Genomic DNA, 11,340 nt, shown 5'->3' on the forward strand with positions numbered 1-11,340 from the left:
CACATTGGCGGGGATGTTGCAGGCCCCGGGAAGGGTGCAGCTGTGGCAGCTGGGGGGCACGCAGGGCCGGGAGGAGCAGCTGGTGCGGCAGCTCATGTTGGGCAGGCAGCAGGAGTATGACATGGTGCTGGAAGAGATGATGGTAGAGCAGGTGAACTGCTTTGGGTGGATGTGGATGAGGTATGAGCCTTTCCCTCCTCCATGGTCCTTTTATACCCTTAATGGTGGGTGGGGGCTGGGCATACAACACAATTTTCTTTCCTCAATGCCTCAGCTAATTTTTCTCCAAAATACGCCAGTTAGATGCCTCAAGAGAGTCCCCTCTCAGCCCATAAAATTATTCCATTCAGCTTGTGTCACATCAGGCTCCTCCTGGATGCTGGTGGTTGGTGAAATCACAGTTTCATCAGATGGCTTCAAAGGAAACAGAATCATCACAGCCCCAAATGGCTCTCCCCATTACTCAGAGGGGAGGACAGTGAGGACATGAGCCAGAGTTGTTTGAGAATCAGACACTTCACCAACAGCTTTTGCCACTCATTCCCTGGAAAAGGAGCTTGGGGTGAATACTCTTCCAGGTGACCCTCTCCTCCCAGATCTTCGTATGGTTTTGATTGAACTCAACTTTGCCTTATAGCAAGATTCTTCTTGTATTAACTACAAGGATTCTGATAATTACTCAGTGAGGGTATTGATTGGAGCTTAGGACATCTGCAAATGCATGGAAGGATTGACAATAATTGAATATTCCTGGTTGAAAACTAAGAAAGTAAAATGGAAACTCAATGTCAAGGTAGGAGTAGCGCTAAAGCAAGAATTTCCAAACTATAGCCCCCAGGCGAAGTTTGACTTGCCACTTACGGTATTATAATAAAACTTTATTTATAAAAATAACACCCATTCATTTATGTGTTGTCTGTGATGGCCTAGTGGTAAGAAGCAGTGCTGCCATGCCAAAAGCACGTGATTCAAATACACCAGCTGCTTCTCGGGAGAAAGATGGGCAGGCCATCTCCTCCCATGCAATTACCTGCCTCTGAAAACCTGCTGGAGGGTCAGCTATGGGTTGGTTCCAACTCAACAGCACACAACAGCAATATGACTATTATTGAACTACATTGGCAACAGAGACCATGTGACACCCCACCCCCACCCCGCATTGGGGTTGAACGACCTGGATTTACATCTTTACTGACAGCCTGCGTGGGCTCAGAGAGGTCAGCTTCCCTTCCTCCATCGTGTTTGCTTTATCTCTTAAATGGACACGGTAATGATGCTGCTCACCTTGTAGTTTTGTTGTAAAATAAGATAATACAGATGAACATATAGAAAGAACAATTCCTTTCTTTATTTGAATTTATTATTAATTTCAGTAAAAATTTACAGACTTTGGATTTCCATTCATTCATTGTTGCTCTTTTCTCCCCTCCCAACCCTTCCCCCTAGTACACTACCTTCTTGGAAAAGTAAAAGAAAAATTCTTTCATTGTTTTACAAAACCTCCCCCGAGGTCCACTCCACTATGCAGCCTTCACTCTAGACTCCTGTCATGCCAAAAATACCTAATCACATATCCCTTTTAAATAGTTTTCTCCCTCAACTGTTTCAATGCAATATACATTATTGAACCCATCTTTCTCAGTCTCTCCCCAACCACGAGGTCAGTCCTGTTTTACAACAGTGGCACCACGCAGTATTTGTCCTTTTGTGAGTGAGATACTTCACTCAGCATAATGTCCTCCAGGGTCACCCATTTTGAATAATATTGCATGAGTTCCTTGTTTTTCAATACAGCATAGTATTCCACTGTGTGAATATACCACAACTAGAAAGAACAATTCTTAATGTAACCTTCATCCTTCCTATCATTGACCCAAATAGGTAATATGAAGAATTTTGTGAAAATTTAACTTTGGTGAATAATTGACTATGGCGTCTGTGCTAGCCCAGTGGTGAGCAGATCTTCACTTATCTTCTAAGCACCAGGGGCATACAATCATATTTCTGAGCTAATCAGCAACAAATTGCATATCTTAACATTAACTTAGTGGCTAGATGAGAGCATAGCTCACTTGCCCTCTCGAATAGAATCAGGACTCCATTCCACCTGGAGTGGTTCTAGAGAACAAATTCTTCATGTGGGTTTGTATCACCACTGACGCTTCTTTCCTGGTTTTGAAGTGGGATCTCCTCATCCTCTGGCGATCTCCCAGCCTGTGGCTAGATGCAAAATTTGATGATGATGATATTTAATGAATATTTACTTTGTGTCCAATGAGATACTAAGCAATTTTTGTACATTTTCTGATTTAATCCTCCCATCAGCCCTGTAAGGTTGGTCCTATTATTCTCATTTTACTGATGACAAAAAGATATTTGGGGGAAATATATAAGTGGCAAAGGTAGAACTCAAATGCACAGATACCTGACTCTGGAAACTAAACCTCTATGTATAGTGCAAAAATCTTTTATTTGGCATCAAAATTCCTCTGACTTCATGAAGGTAAAAAGAAGAAAAATCTTAGATTCATTTGTGCCAGCTGTTTGCCCTAATAGATTTCCTTCTGTTTCCTACTGGGGAACCTTGCTCCCTCAACCTCACGCCCTTGACAGTGCTGTGATGGACTCTCTGTCTAAGCAGTCCTCTCATCAAGACCAAGTTAGTTCTCTCCCCAGCCAAATGACTGTCCTTTTCCCCCCAATTTTTAGATTATTTTTTTAAATAGTGACTGTCCTTTTGCATGGTTAGTTGATACGTCCGGAATGGAAATTGGATTGCCTCTTCATTACATCTAAGCAAGTGAAGAGCAAGAACGTCCACTTAAAATTAAGGTGAGCCTGATCCAAGCCATGGTATTTCAGTTGCTTCTTGTGCACCTGAAAGTGGCACAATGAATAAGGAAAAGTGAAAAAGAATCCATGCCTTTGAACTGTGGTGTTGGCGAAAGATAAGACAAGGTTCATAGGGTCACTATGAGTTGTAGACTCCTCAATGGCATCTAAGAACAATAACAACCAAGTGAAGATGTACATTGGCCTGATCTAAGGTTATTTAGAACTAGGAGAAAGCTTACCTAACCCTGTTCTTTAGAATCTAAGAATACTAAAGTTAGAAGCACTTGACTTTTCTATAAGAAAACTGCAATTTAAAAAGTATGAGGTATGCTTTCTCAAAAAGTTGCAAATAGAAATACCATTTGATCCAGCAGTTCTACTCCTGGGAATATACCCTAAAGAGACCATAAATGATATCCAAGCAGATATATGCACACCCATGTTTATAGTGGCTCTGTTCACAATAGCAAGGAGTTGGAAACAACCTAGGTGCCCATCAATAAACGAATGGATAGAAAAGCTGTGGTATATTCACACAATGGAATACTACACTGCACTGAAAAACAAGGAACTCATGCAATATTATTCAAAATGGGTGACCCTAGAGGACATTATGCTGAGTGAAATAACTCAGTCACAAAAGGACAAATACTGTATGGTGCCACTGTTGTAGAATGAGGCTGACATCAGGGTGGGGGTAAGACTGAGAAAAACTGGATAAATTATGTATACTGCATTGTAGCTGATGAGGGAGAGAACAGTTTAAAATTAATATATTTTAGGGAATTATGATTATCATAAGAGTTCAGAATGAGGGTTGCAGAGTGGAGTATACTCAGGGAGGAGGGTGCCTCATATACCAATGAAGAAGTTTTTCTTTTGCTTTTCAAGGAGAAGAGCGAACTAGGGGTGGGGAGGTGGGGAGAAAAGTGCAACAGTGAATGAATGGAAATCCAAAATCTCTGTAAATGTTCAGTGAAATTAATATTTTTAAAAGTATGAGGTAGAACAGAAACAAACATCAGTGGCCTAGTGGCAAGAAGCTGCAACTACAATCCCAGAGGTGCACGGTTCAAATCCACCAGATGCTCTGCCGGGGAAGGAGGGGCAATCTCCTCCAGTACCAGTCAGATCTGATTTGACGGTACACGCACACAAAAATAATAAAATAAAATTAAAAAAAAAGAAACAAACATCAGTACATCACTTCCTAGCCAAGCAATCTCCTTGATATACAATGTCAAGTATATGTCATACATATGTCTGCCTTCACATATAATGTCCCATCCTCACCATAAAACTTTTTGTTCAGCTTCTACTTTTAACATGTCTCAGAAACTAAGAAACTGAAACTTTGGAAGGAAATTCAGCTTGTCCAAGAAATCCCACGTCTTTCTTGTTCATCACAACTAATTGTGAATTGAAGATGAGATTACTAGGCTAGACCAGGGTATGACAAAACAAGAACTAGAGAAAACACAGAGGCAAGATCATGAATCCAATGCCAGTTCTGGACACAAAGACAAGAAGATACATTTAGGCTTCTTGCATATTGCTTCACTCCTCTGTAAACCAGGAGGTTTAAAAGGTGACAAATTCCACAAGCTAGTCATGAGGCGTGACTCCTGGAAATCACAGGATGGGCTTTTATAGAGGAAAATGCTGAGTTCTCCTGGACAGTCCTGCTGTTCTTCCTGGTGATGCTGACGAAAGCTTCAGCAATAGCTTTGACCCCAGACATAAAGATATTAAAAGTGCCTTAACTCAATCTCAGAATAAATACAAGTTTGCAGGGGAAATAGAAAAGAACAAGAGCAATAAAAATATCTGAGAAGTCAGTCTAGGGTAAATCAAGCGCCCCATGGCGGGAAGAGTAGATCAAGACAACCCAGGAACCAAGAAACCCGGCTGCCAAAGAACAAAGAGTATGTGAAATAATCTAGTTAAATGGGCGAAACTGGGGCTGTCCTCAGAAGATGAACCTGGGGCCAAAGACCATCAAATAGAGATCATCAAATAGAGACTGGATAAAATCTTGTATGGAGGTTTTGTGTGAAAAACAGCAGGACCAGAAGCAGACTCTGAGGTTGGGCATGCTATAGCAATAGCAAAATGACTGTGCTTTTCTGCCCTTGAGAAGACATGAGTTTGTTGCTGTTAGGTGCCATTGAGTCTACTGGGATTCACAGAGACCCTGTGAACAACAAAGCTGAACCGCGCTTGCCTGATCCTGAACCATCCTCACAGTCTTTGAAATGCTCAATCTCATCTTTCCAGTCGCTGTGTCAGTCCATCTTGTGGAGGGTCTTCCTCTCTTTCTACCACCCTCCACCCTTCGTAGCGTGGTGTCTTTTTCCAGGGACTGGCCTATCCTGACAATATGTCCAAAGTATGTGAGATGAAGTTTCATCATCCTTGCCTCTTAGGAAGCGTCTTGGTTGCAGTTCCTCCAAGTCTTGCTTGTTCTGTAAGCAGGTAATGACTGAGGAATGGTGTCGACCTGAGTATATTCATTCTGTCCTACTCTTTTACATCACTCCCCACCCTCTATAGCAGTGCCTCACGTGCAACTAGAACCTGGCTCAAATGGCACCATGGTCAGTAACTAACAGTGATCTCGAGCAAGCTTCTGAGGATTAATTTCCTCAGCTGTAAAATGGACTTCATTTGCATGGTTGTCTTGAAGGTTAAGATATAGACTCTTTCTAAGTATTACTTTTAAAAAATATATAGATTCTTTCTAATCTATAATAGATGTTCAATAGATGAGAGCTGCTTTAACAATTTATTACAAACGTAATGGCTTAAAACAACCAAAACTTATTATAGGTCATAAGTTTAACATAGGTCTAAAACCAAAGTTTTATCTCACTGGGTTAAAATCATGGTGTTGACAAGGTTATATTTTTTTTTAATAAAGATTCTAGGACAGTATCCACTTCCTTATCTTATCCAGTTGCTAAAACTCCTGCAATCCTTGGATAATGGCCCTCTTCCTCCATCTTCAAAGCCAACAAATAGACAAGTCCCTTTTACATCACTCTGACCAGTCATAATTCCCTCCTATGCTTCCTTGGACTCTCTCTTCCACTTTTAAGAGCCTTTATGATTGCACAGACACAATTCAGGTAATCCAGGATAGTCTCCCTTTGAAGAACTAGCTGGTTGTTATTGTTGTTAGATGCTGTTAATTGTGACTTTTAAAGAATACATGTTAAAGAGTAGAACCATCCCATAGCATTTTCTTGACTGTGATCTTTGAGTGATTGTAATCTGAATAAGGAAGGCTGAAGAATCAATGCCTTTGAACTGTGGCGTTGACAAAGAGTACTGAATATACAATGGTCTGTCAAAAGAACAAACACATCTTGGAGGAAGTGTAACCAGGGTACTCTAGAGGCAAGAATGGTGAAACTTGGCCTCACATACTTTTGGCATCTTGTCAAAAGGCACCAATCCATAGAAGAAGATATCACGCTTAGTAAAGTAGAAGGTCAGTGAGAAGAAGATAGATTGACACAGGACAGCAGCAGTGGCCTGAGAACGAGTCCTAGATTAGAGCCTTCTCAAAAGCAAAGTAGTAAGATTAGCTGGTCTGAACTCATCCTAGAATTTGAAATTTAAAAACAAGGATTAAGAGAGAAACTATGGTAGAGAGAATAGCTGCTTTACAGGGGGAAAAATGTATTATTCTAGCTCATTTTATTATTTCAGTACCCAGGAAAGTGTTTCACCAAAGCAGAGTCCATTACCAGCCTCAGATATGATAAGCAGAGGCCTGGGGAAACTCTGGCCTTTTCATCTCAAAACAGGCCTCTTAGGTTTTTGCAAGTTGGTGTTTATTACATTCTTGTACCTTCATTAGACTTAAGGATGTTCTTTCTTAAACACTGGCACCTTCAGTTCCCAGTATCTGTTTCCTTCAGTTCCCCAAGATGTACTTCTAGCACCATATTTACTCTTTGCACTAATAGAGGGACTTGACCGCACAGTAGCACCATTGGGGGACTATTTTTATCCCCTGTAACATATCATAAATAACCTGAAGCTTGGAATTGTGTCTTTTTTTTTTTCATGTGTCTCTCCCTACCCCACCATCCAGTGTTTGTAGACTAGGCAACCAACAGAAACTGGTTGAACTGAATTGAGAAAGGACAATGTTCTGACCAAGGATGTGATGGGGTCTCCCTGAGCTAGGGAAGGAAGAATGTGGCTGCAGGTTCAGATTGATCCTAATCCCTATCTTAGGTGACAAGAAGGGCATCCTGGCAATGACAGGACAAGCCAAAGAGTTCCTTTGCTGGGTGCCCCTAAAAATGACTAGGCCCTGATAAATCAGAATACTATAGAGTTGAACTTCCAACTGAAAAAGCACAAGTCTTCCAGAGCCTCTTTCCCACCCCCAGCTGCTCATTCCTTCCCTGTTCACATTTGGTCACTGGCAGCTCTAGGAGATGTCCAGACAGAGGGGACAGAGAGAAAAAACCTGTATGCAGTCAAGAGGCAGAAGGGGCTGTGACTGTGCAGTACCCTGCCCTCCCTCTGGCCAGCCTGCCTACTGGGCTCTGAGGCATGGGTCCAGCTCCCTGAAGGTGAGGCTAGACTGCCTTAACTGTGTGTGTCCAGAGTACTAGGCCAACCATCTACCCTCTAGGCGTGGAACCACTCTTGTATGGAGAGTCGGGTCATTATGTGACCTGACTTTCAAGTGGCTTTTTTATAGAGTATTCAAGCGATGAGCATATTGAAACAAATGAATACCAATGAGACAAGTGTCTGCTTTGCCAGAGAAATCAGGTTTATTAGGAGATTACAAGGGTGGACCGCTGGCACCTCAGAGGAAGGAAACAGACCCCAGTGAAGGAAAAAGTGGGCAGGAACGTTCTGAAGAGGGTGGAGGTGGCTGGACGCTTCAGACGAGTCTCTTGGCTGCCTTCCTAGGGCAATCCCAACCACGATAATTGTGTTTAGGGGCCGTTTTCATTGACTAAGCCAGGGTCAGGCCAGAGCTCTGGCACGCTGGGCCCTGTGCCCTTGCCCCTTTCGCAGTCCCTAGGCTCTAGCGGACAAAGGAATTACAGGGCCCACAGCGGGGACGTGGCGTGCAGGGGGCACAGGGATTGGAGACACAGGGTCCGATGGGTTTGTTGCACGCATTGGTTGTGGCGCAGGGGTTGCAAGGCAGCCTGGAAACAAAGAATAATATAAAAAGGTGAGTTGAAAAAGGCTTGTAATTATATACCAGAGAGACTTCAAGAATGGAATGCCTGTCAGGACTTGGCCTGGTCTGTAACAGGACTTACAGGCTCACTTACTGCAAAACTCCCTACAAAACTTAACAACCTCCCTATCTCATGGCCCCCAAAGCACTAGATGGAAACAGAAAATCTCACTCCTAGTCCCTACTTTATCCATTCCCAGCTAATGATCTTGGGCAAATCACTTAACTTCTCTAAGTCCCAACTTTTTTACCCAAAGAATGTAAAGAATACTGATCCAGCCTTCCTAGTTACTACAAAGCCAAATAAGATTTTATATCAAAATGCACTCCTGTGCACAATAAATACCATATTGTAAATCTCAAGCAATAGCATTAATTGCATATCAATAGTCAGATTAAATAAAAAGGAACTAACTACACAATAAGCTTACATTTATGATGGTTCATATTGTGCTTTCTGATCTGAGTTTGTCTCATGCAAAGGTATAATTTCTGATTCAAGACATGCAGTCTTTGTTTAGATCTCCACTGAGTAGTACATGCAGGTGTATGTGGCTTCAGCAAACACCTCCGGTGGTGTACTCACTTGCAGTCCTCACTCTCCAACAAGCCCCTGTACGTGTTGATCTCACACTCCAGCCGGGCCCTGACGTCTAGCAGCACTTGGTACTCCTGGTTCTGTCGTTCTAAGTCACTCCGGATCTCACCCAGCTGGTCTTCAACATTGGTGACCATGCACTGAACCTGGGCCAGCTGGGAGCTGTAGCGCGCCTCTGTCTCAGTCAATGTGTTTTCCAGAGAGTCTCTCTGTAGTGGGGAAAGATAACAGACGTGAAGCTCTTTCTCCCAAAGCATTAAATTCTTGTAAAATCACCAAACACTCATCTTTTCTCTCCCTTCTCATAATTTCCAACCCTTACAATTACTCCAAGACCCTGAATTCTATCAGGACCCCAAGGGAACCTACCAGGTTGTGCTGGGCCTGCAGCTCGATCTCCAGGGCATTGACTGTGCGTCTCAGCTCAATGATCTCTGCTTGGCAGGACTGCAGCTGCTCTGAACTGGAAACCACTTGCTTGTTCAGTTCCTCTGTCTGAAATATCCAGAGGGGAGAAGAAAGGGATCAGCCCCTAAATAAGAGTGCTGGGGCCTCCCCTCCAGAGCAGATGCATGTTTCAGTGCCCACCTGTGTGGTGAACCATTCCTCCACGTCCCTACGGTTGGTCTCCACCATGGCCTCGTATTGACACCTGGTCTCATTCAGCACTCGGTTCAGGTCCACAGTGGGAGCAGCGTCCACCTCCACGTTGAGGCGGTCTCCAATCTGGCAACGTAGGGTGTTGACTTCCTGCAAAAAATAGATTCCTCCATGAAGAATAGTCTCTAAGAAATCACTTGACCTTCCAAAGCCTTGTCAGTCTAGTTCCTTGGAAAAGAAACTATTAATGGGGCTATTTGTGACAATTCGAGGCTGAGTGGTCTGCATTTCATGCAGCACTCCCTTCTCCTCACTAGAGTGACATTGTCAAAAAGCATTCTTGGACATTTACTGAATGGCCACTGAAGGATGAACTAATGTCCAAACTCTTCCCCTTTGCAGAGTCGTTGTGCATGATCGCCTAATGCAAAGCGCTGACTGCACAATTTCAGAGCACACGCCAAACAATTCTTGCCATCACATAAGAAGTACAATCATGCCACGGCCCCCTAAAGAAAGAGGAGAAACCCCAAGTAACTTTTCCACCAAGATCTTGAAAGGGCAAGAATTCTGGTTCATCAATCAAGCTGCGTATTACGGTCTTTGGAGAAGAGAAATGATTGCACGACAGTAACACAGCAATACTGGGATTCATCCTCCAACTTGAAAAATCAATTACAAGCAAATAGAAAAGCTCTGGGAAGCCCAAATGATGCACCAGTTTAAAGGGAAAGATCCTTTCCATCTGGGATCATTGAAGGGTTTCATTCTTTTAGGTATGGTGTTTTTGGTGTTTTTAGAAGAAATTGATAATGCAGCCTTCAGAATCTGGTACCCCTAGTTCCACCATTCCAAATAACTAAGGCCGCCCTTACTGAATCAAGTTTGTCCATTTCTCATTTCAAGGCTCACCTCTTCATGGTTCCTCTTGAGGCACATCAATTCTTCCTTCAGAGACTCCACCTGGGCCTCCAGGTCGGACTTGCACAGGGTCAGCTCATCCAGGATCCTGCGGAGGCTGTTGATATCAGCTTCCACCAGTTGCCTCAGGGACAGCTCCGTCTCATACCTGCACAAGGACAGTCGGAATGATAACTGGTCGACCTCTGTGGCCCACAGGAAAAATCTTTGACAACCCAATTCACTATTCACTTTGTCTTCTTAATCTCTCCAATGCGTAGACCCATGACATGGAGTTCTGAAAGTTTAGCCAAGAAGCCTCAATACTGATACCAAAATAAGCAGATTGATTTGAATCCTCATCTATGTGTGGACGCTTTCTTTACTTCGTTCATCCCCTGATCCCACCACCCCATTCCACACACAGATTACTTTACAGAATCTTCCCAACTGACAGATTACCCGTCGTTCAGGAAAATTCCAAAAATCTCTTGTCTTCAATTTGAGGTTAAACACCAAGAGGCAGCCAGCAGAGCTCATTCTGAGCAACTCACTTGGTTCTGAAGTCATCAGCAGCCAGCTTGGCGTTGTCGATCTGCACCACGAGCCGGGCGTTCTCGGACTTGGTGCACAAGATCTGAGGGACAGGAAATGGCTCGGTCAGGTTCCAAACTAAATATGAAAACACCAACTTCTTTCAAATGCTCTTAAGCAAAATGGCCTTTAAAAAGGCATTTTGGGGGGGGGGAGGGGAAATAATCCTATTTCAAGGGGAAAATAGCACATAAGCAAGAAACACAATTTCTTGACCTATACAGAGGCCTCAAAATTCCCTTTGATTCAGGATGACAGCAAGGTCCCCTCACCTTCTGCTGGAGCTCCTCAATGGTCCGGAAGTAGGACTGGTAGTCCGGGCACACGTAGGGCTCCTGCTGCTGGCAGTACTCACGGATGCGACACTCCAGCTCCGCATTCTCCCGCTCCAGATCCCGCACCTTCTCCAGGTAGCTGGCCAGGCGGTCATTCAGGAACTGCATGGTCTCCTTCTCGCTGCTGTTGAAGGAGCCCTCGCAGAACCAGCCGCAGCTGCCCACATTGGCGGGGATGTTGCAGGCCCCGGGAAGGGTGCAGCTGTGGCAGCTGGGGGGCACGCAGGGCCGGGAGGAGCAGCTGGTGCGGCAGCTCA

At 43.8% G+C, this 11,340-nt stretch overlaps 1 protein-coding gene across 1 annotated transcript in view; it reads right to left on the reverse strand.

Moving 5' to 3' along the window:
• Positions 1 to 7,894: 7,894 nt before the first annotated feature.
• The window catches only part of KRT31 (keratin 31), a 16,732-nt gene continuing 13,286 nt past the window's right edge, over positions 7,895 to 11,340 (reverse strand). Inside the window, exons 2-8 of the mRNA XM_006901627.1 lie at positions 11,021 to 11,324; positions 10,709 to 10,791; positions 10,167 to 10,323; positions 9,243 to 9,404; positions 9,024 to 9,149; positions 8,643 to 8,863; positions 7,895 to 8,021 (exon numbers count right to left, since the gene is read on the reverse strand). Of these exons, the coding sequence (XP_006901689.1) occupies positions 7,895 to 8,021; positions 8,643 to 8,863; positions 9,024 to 9,149; positions 9,243 to 9,404; positions 10,167 to 10,323; positions 10,709 to 10,791; positions 11,021 to 11,324 (1,180 nt within the window). The remainder of the gene's footprint in view (positions 8,022 to 8,642; positions 8,864 to 9,023; positions 9,150 to 9,242; positions 9,405 to 10,166; positions 10,324 to 10,708; positions 10,792 to 11,020; positions 11,325 to 11,340) is intronic.

Source organism: Elephantulus edwardii, unplaced genomic scaffold (genome assembly GCF_000299155.1).
Source record: "Elephantulus edwardii isolate Elephantulus edwardi_28Jun2011 unplaced genomic scaffold, EleEdw1.0 scaffold00340, whole genome shotgun sequence".
In the NCBI taxonomy this organism is placed as follows: Eukaryota; Metazoa; Chordata; class Mammalia; order Macroscelidea; family Macroscelididae; genus Elephantulus; species Elephantulus edwardii.